The sequence below is a fragment of the Vigna unguiculata genome, chromosome 3 (genome assembly GCF_037176805.1).
Source record: "Vigna unguiculata cultivar grain cowpea cultivar isolate G323 ecotype 2 chromosome 3, ASM3717680v1, whole genome shotgun sequence".
Classification (NCBI taxonomy): Eukaryota; Viridiplantae; Streptophyta; class Magnoliopsida; order Fabales; family Fabaceae; genus Vigna; species Vigna unguiculata.
Window position 1 is genome coordinate 39372829 of NC_140794.1, and position 21263 is coordinate 39394091.

The window sequence follows — 21263 nt, forward strand, 5'->3', positions numbered from 1 at the left end:
AATAAAACTATTAGTGAAATTTAAAAATATTTAAATAATATTTAGTAATTTAATTTTTTTCAATATATATGTATAATGTGCATAAAGAGGAAGTGACTAGTTACAAAAATTTATTTTTTTCTTATTTTTCTAATGAATTTAAAATTCTATTATTTAATTATCTAGAAGATCTTGTTAAAATTTTAAATTTGAATTTCCTTATAACTTTTTTATCTAAGCGATTCATTTGATTTTAAAAAATTTCAAGTTAACCAAAACGTGGATTAGTCCCTTACCTCATTCAAACGTACTATTGTGAGAAAAAAAATGTTTTGCCAGAGTCAAACTAAAGGTTAAAAATCGGAAAGACAACGTGTTTTTGAAACAGTTAGCATATATATATATATATATATATACATATATATATATATATATATATATATATATACATATATATATATATATATATATATATATATATATATATATATTTGATTTTGACAATCTTCTGTTTCTTTTTCAAGTATTTTGTATTAGTAACAAATCATATTTTTATTAAATCAATTTTACTGATTATCAAATTTTATATTAATTATATTTTTTGATGCTAGCAAAAAAATATAATAATATTCTACTTAAAGAAAAATTATAAAATTAAACTCTTTAATTTAACCAATAATATTTTTTTTATTTTATGCTCATTACTAAACTAATAATATATTAACTCATCAATTTACTAATCAAAGTTTGCATATAGAAACAATCTTTAATAATGACCATATCGTATTAAGTAATTTTATTTTAGAACTATTAGAAGTAGACATGTCAAAGTGAGCCAACCCGGCTCACACGGGTTGGCTCACCACGGGTCGGGTTGGAAATTGTTGAGCTCAACCCGGCTCACTTTCTGGTGAGCTAGAAATTTTTCAACCCGGCTCAACCCACCACGGGTTGGTGGGTTAAGTGGGTTGGCTCACTAACCCGTATAAAAATTAAAAAAAAAGATTTTTTTTTAAAAAAAAATCATCGGGAACGATAGGGAAAGTGGCTAGGCACAGGAGCAGCACGAGCAAAAGAAGCGTCGGCTCGACCACCACCGAACGGCCGGTACCAACGTCGACCACCGCCGCCAAAGAACGACCGACGACCACCACCTCTGGGCACCACCGCCACGAACACGAGTGAGAGGGGAGGGAAGTGCGAGTGGGTCGAAAATGAAAATGAGAACATAATTAGGTTAGGGATTGGGTTTTCTCTCGACGCGACCACCACCGAACGGCCGCCACCAACGTCGACCACCGCTGCCAAAGAACGACCGACGACCACCACCTGTGGGCACCACCGCGACGGACACGACTGAGAGGGAAGGGAACTACGTTGTGTGGGTCGAAATTGAAAAACGGACACCACCGTTTTTCCTCAGCTCGACCACCACCGAACGGCCGCCACCCAACGTCGACCACCGCCGCCAAAGAACCACCGACGACCACCACCTATGGCACCATCGTCGCGACAGGGAAAGGGAAAGGAAAAGAGAAAGGGAACTGCGCGCTGCGTCACTGCGGGAAAACTGAGTTAGGGATTGCGTAAATTTTTTTCAGATTCTGAAAAATATTAATTTTAAATAATTAATTTTACTAAATTAGGTTTTTTAAAATATAGGTGGGTTGGTGGGTCAGCTCACCATAACCCGGCTCGAACCCGCATAGCCCGTGGGTTAAGTGAGCTCAACCCGTTTTGACCCATTATCGCAAAAAAAAACAAAAATCCCAACCCGACCCGGCTCGAACCCGTGGTGAGCCGGGTTGGCTCACGGGTTCTGGCTCACATTGACATCTCTAATTAGAAGATTAGTGTATTGTTCTTCCTTCTTTACGGCTTTATCTCTAGATATGATATGATTATCAAATTCTAATAAGTTAACATATGATTAATGACTTAAGAAACTACTTTCTTCTTTGATTCATAACATCGTGGCCAAAGTCTTTATTTTCATAAAACTCAAACTCATTACCCAGAATAGATAGATATTTTTTGATTAACTACTAATTCCACAAGCAATAAATACCCAATAATCATTCAATTATAATCACAAGTTGTTAGATATATTGGATATCAAAGTATAATAAATAACTTATTAATTACATGATGATCTCAATTCTAAGAAAAGTTATATTTCTTCTTAAAAAGAAAAAATTCATTGACAATTTAAAGATAATATTAGCATTAATAATTGGATAATGATACTTTAACCTACTTTTTTTGACCCACTTTTAACCCACCACTTTAATCACCATTAGATCATCACATCACATCACTAAAAAGAATAAAAAAAATGATCTAATGATGATTAAAGTAATAGGTTAAAAGTGGGTCAAAAAAAGTGGGTTAAAATATCATTTTCCTTAATAATTCTCCTTTTAGTCAATTCAATAGTCATATCTCTATATGTACCATTTATATGTGTAATGTAAAAAAATGAAATCTTTTAATCTTTATTTAATAAAAATCACTACATATATTGATCTATCTGAATTAATTATGTCGTATCTTCAACAATCTTATGATCAAGAACACTTTAAATTAAAATTTTATAAGATTATTTCTCATTATTATATTCTTTGTCATAACTAGTGAAAACACAAATCTTTGTGACGAACCTTTGTCAGACTTATCAATCTCGGTCGTGGCGTCTTAACTTATCAATCCAGGATTGGATTGTGGTGGCTTGACTTATCTAGCGTTAATTGTGACATCTACTCTTTTGATTGGGTTCTTATTAAAGAAGGTCCTCCTCGTGACGATTTTTTCTTTGCTTATCAATATGCTAGATTGTGGTACATTCCATCTATGTTTTATTGTGTGTTCTTTATTCTAATTTTAATTATTCTTTACAAAAGATATTCAAATCCAGAAAATATCATCATCTTTCTAGTAAGGATGATCATTTGTACCTGTGATCACTTCTTTTAATTTTAAAAATATATAAATTATTTTTTAAATTTTATTATGAATATTTTTTATTTATTTTGTAGATAATATTTTTATTTAAGATACTTAAAAGAAAAATTAAATGAATGGAACAGTTAACTCTAACAGATACTTAAAAGGTAAAACAATTATTTTAATTTTAAAAAAAAAGTTATTTATTAAAGTGTAAAATTTGGAATAGAAATGTAGATACCAAAATGGGATATCATTTTATATATAGGTATAAATAATAAGTCTTCAATTTTAATAAAAAACCTTATTATATAAAATCAATAAATATGACAAATAAATAATAATAAACACAATTTTATTATTACATGACATATATTTGGTCTAGAACATAAATTCAACACAAATCTCATTATTTCTCATACTTCTCTCTAAAATATTCTCTTCCCTTTCTCTACTAAAAGAACTAACTTGGAGCTCAAGCTCTTAGTGGTGCAGCTCTCATTTCTTCTTTCATTGTGTGCTAGCAGCCAAAATACAAGAAGTTTCTCAACTCCATATTATCCCCATTTTTGTGATGAATTTTCATTTAATAATGTTACTATATTTGTTATACATATGCTCTACAATTACTATTTTATTATAACAAAAATAAATAAATATATTTCATAACAATTTATTATGATAGATGTAATTCGTCTACAGTGACGTTTGATTAAAAACTTTAGAAGTCAAAAATCTAGAAATAATTTTGGTAGAATAGAAAAAAAAAATTAAAATAGAATAGTCAGGCCGTCAGACACAACTTCAATTCAATATTTCTTAACTAAAGTTGTAAATTCAAATATGACTATACATACAATAACATTTTATTCTGAAGTTACGTTCATGATTTTAAATAAAAGACATCAAACTTCTTTACATTGAACTTTGTCCTTTGACACAGAGACTTACCCAAATCAAATTTTGAATGTAGTAAAGATCAGTTTTATTATATATGATATTCAACTCATCACAAGATTAAAATAAAAAATAAAAAAACCACCACGTGCTAATACGTGATACATAGTTAACACCGTTACTGTAATACTAATAGAAAAAATCTTATTGCAACGAATTTTTCAAAATAAAGATTCAATTGAGTTAAATAAAAATGGAAAGACCTATTTGAAATTTCGCTAGAAAAATTGGATGCTCTAAGATGATTTAACCTAATAGGTATTAATAGGTAAGTCTTTGTTAATATGAAATCCTTATAAGCAATTAATTTTCCTTGAGACCATGATTGCAGAGAGGATATATTATTTGAATGAAGTGTTGGTCATGCGAGGGTATGGCGATTAACCCTATTAATTAAGTATCAATGATCGGTTTGTACTGAGCTGCAAATGTTGCTTACGTTCATATAGGAATAATGTGGCAGTGAGTGAACCTGGACGCAACATTGATCCACAGCAAGTTGAATTGAAGGATAAGAGAATAATTGCAAGAACAACCGAAATCGAGTGGCCACATGCAATTCTGCGTTGTTGTCTTCGCTGCGTCCTCTGACTAAAGCGATTCATTTCTGAATGGAATATAGTACGTCAAAGGGTTTAAACTCAACTTTTCTAGTCACAAAGTGAAAGATTCTCGGTAACTGTTCTTGTTAGAATCACTTTTTTTAACCAGCCCAAAACTACATTAACTACGTCAAAATACTGAGATCAACAATGACTTTAGTCTTTTGTTTCTTAGCAGACATCTGGACCAGGTTCAAAGTTTTGTGTTAAATTTCTCGATATCCGCATAAATTCCCCAATATTTTGTTGTTCTGAGGGCATATTTTATGCCCTATATAAATAGAATCCTATGTGCTTTCCGAAGCCATGCTGAGTTTTATGTGTTGGGTGTCTCTTGGAGTTCCTCTGAGCACTTCACGAGTGACATTGATAGAATGGTGTTGATGGTGAAGTGTTTGGGGGAACTTTTGGATACAGCAATAACACTGCCAACTACTAAACACATTCATTTCATACCTCCCAAGGCTATTTGCGTAGCATTTAAACCACCAAGGAAATGTATTTCATTTCATTTCAAGTGTTTCATCTTTTCAACTCGACTCCAACTCAACTCCAAGTGTTAGCATTTAAACACATGTCATTTTATATTTCAGGATTGATGATTCATTATTTTTCTCAGGTTGATCGAGAGATTGTGATTATATATATATAGTATTGGTTTTATATATATAATATTTGATTATATATTTTTTAGGTTATAGTATATACATGACATTAGTTTTAGTCATTTGATACCATTTTTAACAAAAAAATCTTAAGACAATGAGGTCATGGATCTTTACTCTTATATAGTGTTTAATTTTGTCATTTTTACTTTACGTGAGACTTTGATTCACACTTAATTATTTTCAACATTATTATTATTATTATTATTATTATTATTATTGTTGTTATTGTTGTTGTTATTGTTGTTGTTGTTGTTATATTACAAAGTAATTGATATATTGTTAAACCAAATAGTATTGGTAAGAGGCTATCATCATTGGTTGGATATTAGTTACTCTCATCTAATTATATATATCACTAATTTGTTGAATTTGAGGTAAGCCTTACATCAAACATGCCATGTTAATTAGTAATAATAAAATTGTGTTTATTATTACTAGTGTAAACACAGGCACTATCGTGCTTGTGTGTAGACGTTTTTTAAATATATGTGTTAGTAGGTTAATATATAAAATAAAATTATATTTATTAAAAGAAAAGATGATATCAGTGAACTATATAAGAAAAGATGAGAGAATAACGGTTGATAATATGGAAGAAAGAGAAAAAGTAGAAATAGACGATTTTATAAAAAACTTGTAAAAGTAATAAACAATTTTCAAAAATTTAATTAATAATTATATTTTAAAGGGTAAAAGTGGAATTTTGAAATGTGGACACAAAAAAGAGAATCCTCTTTATATATTGTTATAGATTTATATCATGGTCATATTAATTCATAAGATAAGGTCATTGATTAAAATGAAAGACTTAGTATTAAAATAGAGATTATAATAATAAGAAATAAGTTTTATATTATTTTAATTTAAATTGTTCTTGATCATGTGATTATTGAGGATAAGACATCATTAATCCACATAGATCAATATATGTGTAATGATCTTTATCGAATAAAGATTAAAAAATTTCATTTTTAAATTACATGTATAAATAGTACATATAGAGATATGACCATTGAATTGAGTTAAAGGAGAATTCCTAATGGTTAATATTACCTTTGAATTGTCTATGGAAAAAATTCTTTTGAAAAAATATATATAATTTCTTTATACTTGAGATTATCATAGAAATTAACAAGTTATTTATTATACTATGATATCATATATCTAACGTTTCGTGATGTTACTTGAATGATTGTTGGGTATCACTAAATTCTTGTGGGACTAATGATTAATCAAGAAATAATTCATCAATTGTTGGTAATGAGTTTAAATTCTATATAAATAAAGACTTTGCCCCGATATTATGAATGAAAGAAAAAAAAAGTTTCTTAAGTCATTCATCAGAATTTGAATTTGACAGTTATACAATATTCTAAAGTTAACATAGGGTTGTAAAGATGAAATCAAATATTATATTCATCTTCTAATGGTTCTAGAGTAAATGATATTTTATACTATTTGGTCGTTAAGGAGTGTTGCTAAATGTTAACCTTAATTAATAAATTAATTAATGACTTAATTTATTACCGGTTTAGTAATGAATCTAATGAATCTACGGGGTCACACAAACACAAATGTTTTGATCTTTGTTGAACAAAAAAAAATCATTGATTAAATTAAAAGGTTTAATTTTAATTAATTAATTAATATTTATTCTAAGTGGAATATTATTCTCTTTTTTTTAACACTAAAAATACAATCAATAAAAGTTTAATCTATAACAATATATAAAAAAGATTCCCTCTTTTATGTCTACATTTCATAATACCAATTTTACCCTTAATTATTTTAAAAATTAATTATTTTATAAATAATTTATTTTTAACCGTTATTTTAAAAACCTCTTTTGTCTTAAATCATTATTTTAATTTTTTTTTACAAATCTTATTTTTTTAATTTTATATTTAACAACTATTTTAAAAATTAATTATATATTTATTATTGATCTTAATTTAAGTTTTTTCAAAATTAGAAGATGTGAACACGTATGCGACAACCATTTGTGTTCGCAAATAGTATATAAAACTGATTACGTAACACTTAATCAAAACTTGATAAACCAAAGTTTAAATATGATTTAATAAGATAAAGCAGCTCTCTTTTAGCTTTCAATAGTTTTTCAGCTGTTAGAGAATTTGGTTACACGGGTCAAGAAAATCAGTCTCAATCTCGATATAGATACATGAGTAAGGCCTTCTTACTTTTGGAGGAGATATTTTTTAGAACCATCATTGTTAATTAAGCTATTTTTTCTTAATTAAGATAGATCCAATAATCTTTGCTCTGTGTCTTATAAATATGATTTATAACCTTCAATTGGTATTAGAGAGTGTTTTTTTTATTAAATTATATTGCTGATTTATTATTAATTTTAAAATTTAATGGTTTTAATGATGATTAGATGCTGGACTGATTTCCAGAAATGAATAGATTTAATTGTTAAGACACTGATTAGTTTTAATGTATGACATGCCAATTAAGATAAGTGGATTTAATTGATTTTTACATATTGCATATTTTGAAAGTTTCAGTTTCGGATATTTGATTAATGTTATGGGGAATTGCAGGTGCCCTTCTTTCAAATAACAGTTCCATGCTAAAGAATGTTATCATATTGAATTCAAATTTTTTGAAAGTTTCACATTCAGTTTTTTTATAATATTATTAATGATGATTAATTTAACTAATAAAATGATATATAAATTATATTTATATATATTTTATTATTGTATAAACATTTAATCTACATATAATATATATATATATATATATATATGTTAATACTTTCATAAGATAAAATTAAATGCTTTAAAAATATTAATTTACTTTTATATAATTTTAAAATATTTTATTTAAGATACATTTTATTTAAAACATCTTAATTATTAATTTCAAGAGATGATGATCCCTTTAATTAGAAGTTTCCTGGTTATCCAATAGTCTTTTGAGATTAATAATTAAGATATTTTAAATAAAATGTATCTTATGCAAAAATATTTTAAAACTATGTAAAAGTAAATTAATATTTCTGAAACACCTAATTTTATCATATAAATTTTTTAATATATATATATATAGATTACATACTTATACAATAATATATATGTATATATATATATAATCTAATTTATATATCATTTTACTAATTAAATTAATCATCATTAATAATAATATTAAAAAAAAAAAAACAATGTGAAACTTTACAAGCGGTTGCTAACGTGCATATAACCATAATATTAGAAATCAAATATAAAAAATATCCGAAACTGAAACTTTCCAAAATTTCCGGTTATATGAATATTATATTATTATTTGATGAAACAATTTCCAAAGGCAATTTTATATATTATGTGAATATCTTATGCGCAGTTCCCATCGAAAAAACAACAAGCCTTATCTCGACGGCGGAATATTTGATGTAACAGTGATATAGCATAAATTAATTATCTCATTTATTTTAAATAAATTAATATGTTTCATTTATTCTAAATAAAATACACCGAACTGAAACTTTTTCAACTCGGTTTCTTATTTGATGGAAACGACTTAAAAAAAAAATTAATAATAAGAAACAAGCCTTTTATATTCATCACATATATATATATATATATATATATATATATATATATATATATATATATATATATAAACAGTAGGGATGTCAGAAAAATTTGTATCCGCGGATAAAACCCACAATGGGTAGAAAATAGATATTAAAAATGGATACCCGCTACCTGCGGGTACGGATATTTTTGATACCCGTATGTTAACGGGGCGGGTACGGGTATTATAGTATTCGTACCCGTAGATTCCCGTACCCACTAAATTTACAATCCTTGACATTCTTCTCTTTCCTTTTTTTGAAATTGAGCATATACATCAAATCTTGTATAGACAATAACGTTTATAGTATGTTTGTTGTCAAATGATGGAATCAAAATAAGAATACTTGACACGTGACAATTGAGGTTTGTTGATTAAAGTACTAATTAAAGAATTTCCATTGTGTTTAACGTCATTTTATATTTACTTTTACAATTATTTGAACTTTATTTAAAAAGTGATACGGATATAAGTACGGATAAAAAATGCTACGGATATAAGTACGGATACAAGATAAATATTTATCCAACGGGTAGGGTACGGGGAAGCTATTACCCGTACACTACCCACCCGTTCACATCCCTAATCAACATGCATTTTATCTCATAGCATTAAGGTGCAGTTTTAGAAAAAACTCTATTACCCATATTCAGTGAAAATCAAGCACGTTTATAAAATACGCTGGAAAGACGAAGCTCCTAATGGCGAATTGTAATGACCACCACTAACCTTGGCTGGGTGCCACTTCTCAGTGGTTATTCATGTTGAATGTTTCTTTATTCACGTTAAGCACCACTTTATTTGCGCTAAACATTACTTTTTCTAGAGCTTTGCATGACCCATTTTTTTAGGGTTACAAACCAACTAAGTAGCTATGTAGTTGGTATTATATATATATAAATTTTTTTTTTTCGATGTCAGTATTTTGTTTTTGTGTTTTATGTTTGCACCAGTACAAGAAGGGGATTTGACAACGGTTGTGAACTGAAGTCATAGAATCACTTTCTGCTTTGGTTCTCAGATGACTTGAAGTCATATACCTACTTTTTTGCTTCGGTTCTACTGTCAACCGAAGCCATATAGTTACAATTTTTTTTTTATTTAAAAATTTGAAGAGTTTTTGGTCTAAGTTTTGGTATGAACCGAGGCCATATACCACCTTTTTGCGTCGGTTAGGGTAAGAAGAAGACGATGGCTCTGCAAAAAAGTTTCCCCAATAAATTCCTAAATTGAACTTTAGGCCTCGATTCTAATTAATAACTAAATCATTTAACATCTCAATTGAACTTTAGGCTTCGATTCTAATTAATAACTGAATCATTTAACATTATGCCTCAGTTATGATTTTAATATGAAACATATAAGATCCTATTTTGACTTCGGTCGTTTTAAACCTGGTGCCTATATCTTCCACCTGATTAAATAATAATAATAAAATTTGAATTTATGCACAATTTTAGGTTTTGGTTGTTTTCTAACTAAAGCTTATAAGTTCCAGTTATATGCTTCGGTTTACATGCAACCGAAGTCTATAAGTTCCAATTAATTACAAAAATGACACTGCATTTTGATAGGCTTCGAGTGTGCTGGAATCGAGATCTAAAGGTTGAGGTAAAAAGCGAAAATTGCACTAGTGTTGTTGTAGTTTGATCATCATCCATAACTTGATATTTTATTTATTTGGTATTATAAAATATCTTTTGTAACCAAATCAAAATACTTAATGATGCTTGTATCCAGGATGAAGCTATTGACTTATTAGTTATCTTAAGTCCTTGTTGTGAAAACAAGTTTGCTTATTAAGTGTTTAATGAATTAACTATAAATAAAGAAACCTCAGTTCATTCTACTAAGAAATTATAGTTTAAATAAATTTGTGGAAATAATGTTGAGTGATTATAGACATGAGAGTGATGTTTAGGGTTTTTTTTTTATTTATTTATTTATCAACAGAGAGTGAGGTTAAGTGAAATCTAATCCTAACAATATAATATACTATATCATTTCTAATTTTTTTTGTAGTATAAGTATTTGATAAAATTCGAAAAAGAGTTTTATTTGCTTTTGTATAATTTTATTCCTCAAAGGACAAGGTACTTTATGAAAATATTCTTTTATCTAAATTAGTTGTTGATTGATGATAGAATAAGAATTCTTGTTCTATAATTAATCTAATTAATTTCCTGTGATCAGTCTCACAATATTTTTCTATAATTAAACTAATTAATTTTGGGTAAGTAGATAATTAGTTCTCACTAATTATGTTGGGCATAAATTAATCAATTAGAGAGTTGAATGTAATGAGAGAACTTGATTATCTATATTCATTTCCGATAAATAAGAGGACATACATTCAAATATTTTTATTTCTTACAATTGTTGAAAATGAAGATACTATTCCAAGATGAGATTTAATTAATACAACTTGTAGAAACCTTTTTATGAACTCTAGGGTTTTTATCAAAATTGCTAGAAGATGACTATTGGGAGGAGGCACCAATGATGTGAGAGGCATTAAGTAATGGAAGTTATCATATATTTTATCTTGAGGGATTAATGAAGTTAGATACCTAACCTTAGATCTATGTTGAAGTTTTGCTGATATGTGTGGGTTGTTGCATTAAGGTGCAAATGGTGGTTATGTTCATGAGAATAATTTGAAAGGTTGAAGGAAGTGAACCTGGACGAAACATTGGTCCTTAGAGAGTCCAAGGATGGGAACAAGAATATTGCATGGGAACAACCGAAATCGAGTGGCCACATGCTATTCTGCGTTTTTTTTGTCTTCGCTACGTTCTCTCATTAAAGTCACAGAATGGGTCTTCGCAACAATCTATAAAGCTTTCATATTCTTTCTCTTACATGTTTTTTTAATGCTTTTGGCTAGTCACAACCAAGCCACGTAGATAACTCTTTCACCCTTACTTTTTTTTTTTTCTTAAAAAGGATGAAACATAGTGTAGTACGTTTAAATAATTCCTTGTTTATAATACATAAATCTCGCTTTATATATATCTTATTTTCTTCTTTTGGTCTATGAAAAGATATTTTTAATTTTAGTTTATCATTACAAGAAGACCCTGTAGTATCGATACATATAATAAGTCACTAATAGCATAAGAAAAAAAAATCATAGATAATTTGAGTTTATAGACAAATAACGGATAATAATTACAAGAAAATTTTTAAACAATGATCAATTTTAATAATAAAAATATATTTAAAGACGAATTTAAAAATTAATTTTTTAAGTAGAGATTAACTTTTTTGATAATAAAACTTTAGTAACTAATGTTACTAACTAATTTATATACCAATTCATAAATAAAACTATTTTAGTTACCAATGATTTTTAGTTTATAAATTAGTATATAAATTAGTTACTGTAATTACTAATTATTTTTGTTATTAAAATTAATCATTATTTAAGATTTTATTGTAGTAGAGATTCATCGGTAAAATAGTAATGAATAAATTTTATTGATAGATTTCAAAATTTGTTGATAACTAATAGCAATTCTTAAATTTGTCGATAAATATCTATCAGTAATTATCAATGGATTCTAGTCGTCTACAAAATTATAAATATCGCGATTCAATCTTCTTCTTTTTTTTCTCTCTCCATGTTAATACATGAGTATAAAAAATATAGAGACCAACATAAATTAAAAACTTAAATATAAGAACTAAACTATTAATTAAACTTATAAAATATGTTCTTGTAGGTGAGAATATTTTAGATGAACACATCATTGCCTCACAAGCTAGCCAAACGTTATATCCACAACAAAAAATGTACCTACAACATTAAATGTGAGCCCATGAAACAACTATGATATAGATTGCACCAAAATTCCTCTGGAAAATGAAGTTTTAATAACGGTTAAAGTCTCGTTTTAATAATGAGTTTAGAACCATTATTGAAAGAAAAATGGAGGCTTTCGACGACAATTTGTCATATGTACTATATACACATAATAAGAGTTATAATAATAATCTTTTAGTAAACATTAGTCTATCGCAATTTGGATGGTTTAGTTGGTATTATGAAACACATTTGAAATGTTAAATAAATTTAACAAAATTTGATTAAAATGATTATATTCACGTATTTCAAAAGATGAAAGACTAAATTGGTCCAAAGTTTTGAAATGGACTGATTCCAAAATTCACTGAAAATTATGAAACCAAAAACATATTTAATCCTATTTATTTTACTAACTTGTCTGATCTAGCTCACTACCTGATGGACCAAAGGTGAGGTATATTTATTTATTTTTAAATTAAAATCAAAATTGAAATATTTTTATAAGAGTATCTTTTTTTTGTATTGTTAACGTTTTTAAATTAAATTTAAATTATTAATTCTAATAAGATTTGTTTTATCGATATAAAAAGGTATATTATATACAAGTATTTGGATACTCTAACTTATAACTTATATATGTATATAAATAAAAGAAAACTAAATGTACTCCTCGCCCTATTTTTCTATAACTATCATATGCCTTATAGAACATCCAAAATACCCCTTTTTAATCAGAATAAAAACTTCAATTCACCCACATACATATTCAATTTTCTTGTTCCAATATAGTTATTGCATGATAAAATATTATCTATGAATCAATATATCTTATATAGGATAAACCAAAATTGTTTCATAGTTGATGCAATCCACCAAGAGAACCAAATACATTATTTGTATACATTGGGGTCGAGAGCACCTTGACTTATAGGTGTAACATGTGTCATGACATGATTGAGAACATCTCGGCACACCCCCTTTGTAGTATATATGGAAGTTGAGGATGTATCCGCCTTGAACATCAATTAAGAGGACTATGGTATAAGAAAGGACGTAAGAACAAAAGGTAAACCTGTTGTACGGATCCATGTCAGCGACAGAGCAGAAGGTGAAAAAATAAAGATTAGATTAAGGATAACAACATCAATTAAGGAACTCTAAAACAAGTTAACTCTCCAAACCATAGGCCCATGAATTTAGGCTCATTCAGGTAGTATAAATAACAATGTTCACGACGTAAGTAAGTGATTTGTTCTTTCTCTCTACATTCCTATATTATTCCGCAATTGACTTGGACGTCTGAGTGACTTTGCAGACTCTCCCGTCGAGACTACTCCACCACATTGGAAGAAGACACTTCGACACCAGAGACACGTGAATAATTGCGAAGAGTAACAAAAGAGTATACACGTGCGTTCTTGGACCTCCCGACTCAGATAGAAGATTTGTGTCCCTCCGGATACATCTCGACTTGACAAGAACATTATCTATTTCCATTGTTTCATTCTTTGAAATTTCCTCGATCAACACATCACTATACTTTCTACTAGCATGTAATCTTTCACTTTGCATCTAACTAATTCCATTTCATTTACATTTAATCAGGAGTTGAGTATAAGGGTGATGTGTCTCCTATATTACTCATATCTTACTTTGTTGGTCTAACTCATCCTTTCCTAGATACTAATACATTTTTGCCTAGATATATTTATTTATCTAATATACTCAATTGGGCATTTATGCTATCATGTGTATGAAAATTTAACATTACGAAATTGTGTATTTCATTATGTTCAAACTTTTAATTATGCCACACAAAAATAATTTCTTTGTATCAAATTTTCATTACTTAAAAACAATCCTATTCCCATGATCCCACATGTTTCAAATGATAAATATCCATAAGTTCTTCTATAGTGTTGGAAATGAAGAAATGAACATTAGGTTGATTATGATGTATTGTACTTGTCCATTTATTGCACATATTTCATAATGTGTTTATTATTTTACATGTAAAATCTAAGTAACTTACAATTTCCTCCTCTAATCCACATGATGCATCGAAAGAGTCTTCAAATGGTGTTCCTCTCCACCAATTTTCTTTAGATGTCATATCGTTTAAAATTAGCCTCCATGTGAAATGTGTAAATAGATGCACTTCAAAATATCTTAAACATATAATAATATTCTGATTGAATGTGTTTTGTAATTTTGTATATGTCAATTTTACTGTATACTTCTCTACTTTCTCGTCTTTCCAAAATATGTATCCTAACCTTCTCTATCTAATGTTGTATTATTTGTGTATACTAAATTTTATTGGTTGAAGCATAAATTTTATTGGTGGGGCCTTTTTCGTTTAAACCATCGTCTCTTCCTCTTCATTTTCCATCCCCATTTTTCCCCCATCTAACTCCTTTACTATTATTGTTTGTTACTTTTTTTTTTCTCAACATTTTTTGTTCCCTATTTTTTTAATTACATATAACATAAAGAATCTAACATTTAATTTAACTTCCTACCCATATATTTCCTCCCAAATTTTAATCTCAAATCTAACTTTTTACTTAATGTTTTGATCAAATCATCTTTCTTCTCAACTTTACTTGAATCTTTTTAACGTAATATTTTTTAATTGTCTAATTTAAACCTTCACAATAATCATTTTAATTTATCCCATAAAAAACATTAATTAATAAATTAGAAATTTAAAAATTTTTATTATGCTTTTAATATATATATATATATATATATATATATATATATATATATATATATATATAATTACAAACTAAGTAAAAATAATTTTAATCTATTTTTAAATGCAAGGCGGGTGTCCCGAGACTAGCACGAGGTAATATCATTTCCTATTCTGCAAGGTGTCATTTAATTCTAAATTTAATTATTAAAAGAGGTATGATATCTTTATACACATAATATAAAATACATTCAATTTACAACTTCAGATATTAACATTTTAATTATATTTTTTATTTATATTAAAATAGACGGAGTTTTTTTTTTGAATAAAAACAAAATAAAAAATATGTGAGAGGTGAGTGAAAAAATTGTAATAATTATGATTGATATAATAGAATAAGGATTTTACATTCGTTTAAAAAACACTTCTTAAAATGAAATTTTAAGAATAATAATATTTAAAATATAAATTAGATTTAAAATAAAGTTTAAATTAAATAAAAATATTACTATAATTTATAAAAATTAAAAGTGTATATTATAAAATAAAAATATATAAACTAAGTTATTTTATGAGATAAAATTTAAATATTTTATTTTATTTATTATAACAACATTGTAATTTTAATTATTTATTTACATTATAATATGAAATATAAAAACTTTAAGTATAATTACGTTAAACATAAGCCATTATATATTATGTAGTCGATCAATTTATTTTTCGGAAATCTACGTAGAAAGCTTTTTTTTTTCGTGTTTTATATTTTTTTTTAACTTTTTTTTTTCACATTTCTTCGTCTTTTTTATTTATAATAGTGACAACATACACATTGTGAATTAAATAATAATAAAGAAACATATAGAGTGTAATTATCATTTCAGATTGTAAAAACAATTTTGTTTAACATAATTTTGTTTATTTAAGTAAATATAATATTATTGACCGTCAAAATCACTCTACATTTGCAAAATTTCGTTGATAAATTAAAATTATCAATAATTTATCGATGAACAAAAATTCATCAATTATATACGTTGGTAATTATTTATCGATATTTATCAATGTGTTTTTTTTGTTAATAAATATTGTGATTTGATTTTCTTCTTTTTCTTTCTCATCCTTCTCTTCTTCCTTTTTTTTCTTTTTTCTTTTACATTTCCTTCCTCTTTCTCCTCTGTCATTGTGGTTGCCACTCTAGTTGTTGTCTCCTCTTTCTACTCCCACTCTTACTCCTTATCTTCTCATTCTCTTCTTCTTCTTCCTCCTTCATCATTGTTGTCAGTGTTGTTACTTTCTCTTTTTCCTCTTTCTCTTCCCTTTTTCCCCTTCTTCCTCTCTTCTTCTTTTATTGACACGAAACACGAAAACTAACGCCAATTTAAAAGCTAAAATTATTGAAGGATTTTAAAATATACAATTACTAACATATATTCATATATAGATATATCGATGAATTTATTGACGAATTTAAGAAAAAAACCATTAGTAACAAGTTTTGTCACGACATGATCAAAGCTAAAATGAGAATTTTATCACTCATTTTACTTATAGAATTTACCGAAGATTATATTTATTACTATTAAAAGTTGTGAATTATCAATAAATCCATTACTGACAAATATTTATATAGATAATTAAAATCTTAAAATGTGTTGGTAAATTCTATCAATAAATTATATTTTAGTGACTAATTCTTTTCCATCTGAAAAATATGTTGATAAATGTCATTTTGTTGATGGCCTCTGTTTTTCTATCGTAAAATTTTCTTGTAGTGTTAGAAAGGAAAATGATTTTTTGACTACTAAATTTTGACAATTTTCTTTTACAATTTTTGGTGTTATCTTTTAAGTAGTTTTTCATTTTTCCTTTGTTTCATTCTCAATATTCTAAAACCATTTAGAAAATAACACCTAGTATTATAAGAGAAAGTTGTCAAAATTTAGTAGTCAAAATATGATTGTCCTTGTTGAAAGGTTAATTTCTTGGCATAATTAAATGCGGTAGTAAAATTCCCTTTTACACCAAGCTATCCACATTATCATCGATTCATGCATTTAAAAACATCAGCTTCTGATCAACTGTTGTGACAATCATAAGCTGGAATACGTCCATACAAAGGAAGAATATATGTTACATTACAGTAGTTTTCTTTTTCCTAGCTAGAGCTACTTGTGACTCTGACGTGAGTTGTGAAAACCACCGAAAGCGATTTAGAACTGATTTTCTTATGTTAGCTTTTCAGGACTAGAACTTAGAATCACTTTAGCAGCAACACACCAATTTTTGTCACTCAGAGCAATCAGGATCTTGGCATACATCCTGACCAGGTTCACTACCAGACACAATATTTTAGCTACATGTTTCAATGTCCACATAAATTCCCCATTTTTTAGCTGTTTCCTCTGACCATATCTCTGCACTATAAATACAATCCTCTGTGTGCTTTGCATAGCATTCAAACACACAGAGATTGAATGTTGGTTGTCTCTTGGAGTTCCTCTGAACACTTCACAATTGGGGCTACTTCTATTCTATTCTATTCTATTCAGTCTCACTCTTCAGATTGAATAGTTCTTATCTCACCTGAGTGAAGTGTTTGGGGGAACTTTTGGGTGCAACTAATACAAAATACCAACTATGAATCAAATTCATTTCATTACTGCCAACAAGGCTATTTCTGTGTACATTGAAAACCAACAAGGAACACTATTTCATTTGATTGAAGTGTTTGGGAAAACTCTCATCTCTTCTGCTGAACTCCAGCTCCAGCATTGTGATTTTGCACCTTACCACTGATATTGGATAGTGCATACTATTTTACTATATATTACATTATTTAATTATTATTGTTATTATTTATGTTCCTTGTTAGCTATATTATTCTTCCAAATACTGATGAGGCTTCTGCACATGACATGATTCTTGCATCCCTTTTTGTTTACTTTATGAGCAGTTCCACTGCTGAAGAATTAGCTTCTTGATTTAGATGTTTGTGAACCTTCTCCCTGCCCTTGTTTCTCCAATCCTCCAAAATATCTTCGTGACCCCATTTACCCTTCCCAAGGTAAACTTTTGCACTTGGGTCTATGGTCATCTTCTCCAGCGCAGATGCAATCCTCAGCAGATAAATAGCAATTTCAATTTCACTTGAGTGTCCTCTAACACCAGTTATCACCACTTCCTTCAGATGTTCATGTGAGAATTCCTCAGGCCATTCACTCTCGCTTACCTCATCATCAATACAGCAATAAGTCCTTAACTGCATCAAATTATATCATATCAGAAAAAAACACTTCTAAATTCTGCAATGACATATATTTGTCCCCCTTTTTAATACATACAATCTATATTTGTATCTATACATGTTTGCTTCTTTAGTCACTATCCTCCTTTTTTTTAACAACTTATTTTCAAATTGCTTATCATTATTTATGGTCAAAGGAGATTTTCCGCACACTATATATGTGATTGGGATAAAATTCAGGTGTATAAGAGTGATACAAGGTGCTGATAAAAGTTTTATTATTTGACTGCAACTATTTCAGGATTTGTTCTTAATTTGAAGAAATGACTGATAAACTTACGTGTAACTCTAGTGTTCGGAGTACAGGGCATGTCTTGAGAATTATGGCTACCCACCCCAGATCCTGTCGAACTGTAGCCACTTTAATAACTTCAAGATGCCTCAGCCATGGAAATGTTAATGCAGGCAATCTGTTTTTCATGACCTCACCCTGGGAAAACAGACACAACCATGTCAAACTTTTCAGACAATTAAAACTAAGACAAATATTTTTTAATAAAATTTTATTGATAAACTTTTGATAAACATGTTAATGGACGAAAGAAAAGGTTTGAATTAATGAATGAAAGAAAGGCTTACATTTTTATTACAATGCAACAACTCATAAAATCTAAACTTTCATTGATATTATATTTGATTGTTTGTAAAAGAATATATTCTCAAAATATAGAAAAATAATTTTTAACTTTTATGATTCAAAATCATACTTAGTATTGAATTTTATGATTCCTACGATAATAAAAATGCTGATGGAATATTTGTAATTTGTTAGTGTCTAAATTTGATACTCTCTTTTATTTTATACTTTCTCACTCTAATAATTATACAAATTTTTTCTTCTATCTAATTTCTATTTTTTTTTCTCTTTTTTTATTGCATTTGTTGTTTCTTTTTTATTTATTTTCCAAAAGTATCAACTCATTTATTAAAATAAATTTTTTTCTTTATTAGATAAAATTTATTAAAAATCATAAAATCATGAAAAAGGTCCTTAAATAAATAAAAGATAAGAGCCATAAAGTTTTATAATTTTTAATAAATAAAAATATTTAAAAAAATATGTAACAAAGTATATTCCTAGTTTTTCCCCTCCTTTATCTCCTTGGTTCTTCCGTCTTCATATGCAGTCCAAAATAGTTTGGTTAATTGCCACTTTTCCCCATCAACCTTTTATGCCAAGAAATAAATAATAGAAAATGGAGTTTAAGAATAATGTAAAGATAAAAGTCTGTTTAAACTATCATAGTTGGAAAGGAAAGAAGAAAACAAATCCAAATAACTGCAGAAATGTTCAAGAACAAAAGATAAATTGATCTGAAAAAACCGACACAGTTGCTGAAAACCACATACGTACCATGAAACAACTGCACTGCAGGATCAAAGTTTCCATCTGGGGTAGAACAGTGGGGAGTTTGAGGATTGGCCAAAGCTTCTTATGACAAGCAGCAGTGTCACTCACAGGACTGTAGAAAGTTGTAAGTCTGGGCGCATCAAACACAAACTCAACTTCTCTTCCCTTGTATTCCAAGCTCTCCAAACTGTTGCTGTGGAGCACGAGTTTCTTCAACTGTTGGCAAAGACTCACGTTCAGGTACTTCAGTTTCTCGCAAAAGGGGTCCTCTATTCTCAGGGTTTCCATGTTGTAACACTCACACAACCCCAACCATTCAACATTGCTGCAGCTAGACAACAAAAACTGGAGATGCACCTCAGATTTCAGGTCCACTCGGAAGAGGTCCAGTGTTGTGAGTGTGCTGAAACCATGGTTGTATGACATGTGGGGGGCAAGAACACAATGCGCCAAGCGGAGACACTTCAGAAATGACTTGAACCCACTTGCTCCTTCACTTGCACCCTCGTTGTTGCCAACAATATCACAGGGAAAGACATGGAGGGAAGCATCATTTGGAGCAGTGAGGTGATTCTCTTCTTCCGACAAGCAAAGATCAATCTCCTCCACTTTTTTCTTGAGGGCAAAACGAATCCACTCATCAAGATCAGTTGAGCCATTGCCAAATGTGAAGCAAACACTTAACCTGTAAATCTTTTCAACATGTTCAACGTTTGACAAGTACTTGTTGACATTCTTAACAAAGGCTAAGGTTCTGTCCCTGTTGAATTCGAACCTTTGTTCCGCGCTTTGGTAGCGCCAAGCGTTGCTGGCCAAGTGATCTTTCTTTAGTATATTGTCTCCATCCAAAACGAGGTTTGTTGGATTAGCATAAATGTGTTCCCATATGGATGAGAGAGTACTGGTCCTCACACCTTCCCTCACTTTGAGAGATGACAAAATGTTGCACAAAATGCTATTGGGAAGTTTACTGATATAATCATCTTCGTTACACTCAACTACCCTTCGTTTCTTCATATTTTTGTGCTCTTTCTCTACACTAGAGAAAGTAGCAACCTTGGCCAAAAGGAGAGAACAACTAGGACGAAGCCATATTAATATAAGAGTATGGTTCGGTGTTAACCAAGTGCATGTTTGTCTTCATTCAAAATACTGATAATTATGCAACCAATGAGGCTAAATGCATATCTTGCTATACGATTCAAATCAAAAACAATTTAATAGGAATTATCCCCCTTATTGCCGGCCTCTATATACCTTCATGTAATATAAGATATGAATAATCCTTAGGATATGCATCTTTGTCATGGTGTGCCTATTGGCAACATCGATGTACGTGCGAGG

The 21263-nt window shown here is 28.8% G+C and overlaps 1 protein-coding gene across 1 annotated transcript; it reads right to left on the minus strand.

The window, feature by feature from the left end:
- Positions 1–18202: 18202 nt before the first annotated feature.
- Positions 18203–20970, minus strand: LOC114175371 (putative F-box/LRR-repeat protein At5g54820). Its single transcript, XM_028060146.2, has 3 exons — positions 19923–20970; positions 18849–18998; positions 18203–18523 (listed from the first exon to the last, which is right to left on the minus strand). Exons 1-3 carry the CDS (start codon positions 20934–20936, stop codon positions 18203–18205), a joined length of 1485 nt encoding a protein of 494 aa, XP_027915947.1. The 5' UTR covers positions 20937–20970.
- Between the last annotated feature and the right edge of the window lie 293 nt (positions 20971–21263).

Coding starts and splice junctions, on each gene's coding strand:
- LOC114175371 (XM_028060146.2), bottom strand. CDS start 20,936: ATGAAGAAACGAAGGGTAGTTGAGTGTAACGAAGATGATTATATCAGT. Junction 18,999..19,922: donor TGCAGTGCAGTTGTTTCATG/GTACGTATGTGG, acceptor CTGTTTTCCCAG/GGTGAGGTCATGAAAAACAG. Junction 18,524..18,848: donor TCCGAACACTAGAGTTACAC/GTAAGTTTATCA, acceptor AATTTGATGCAG/TTAAGGACTTATTGCTGTAT.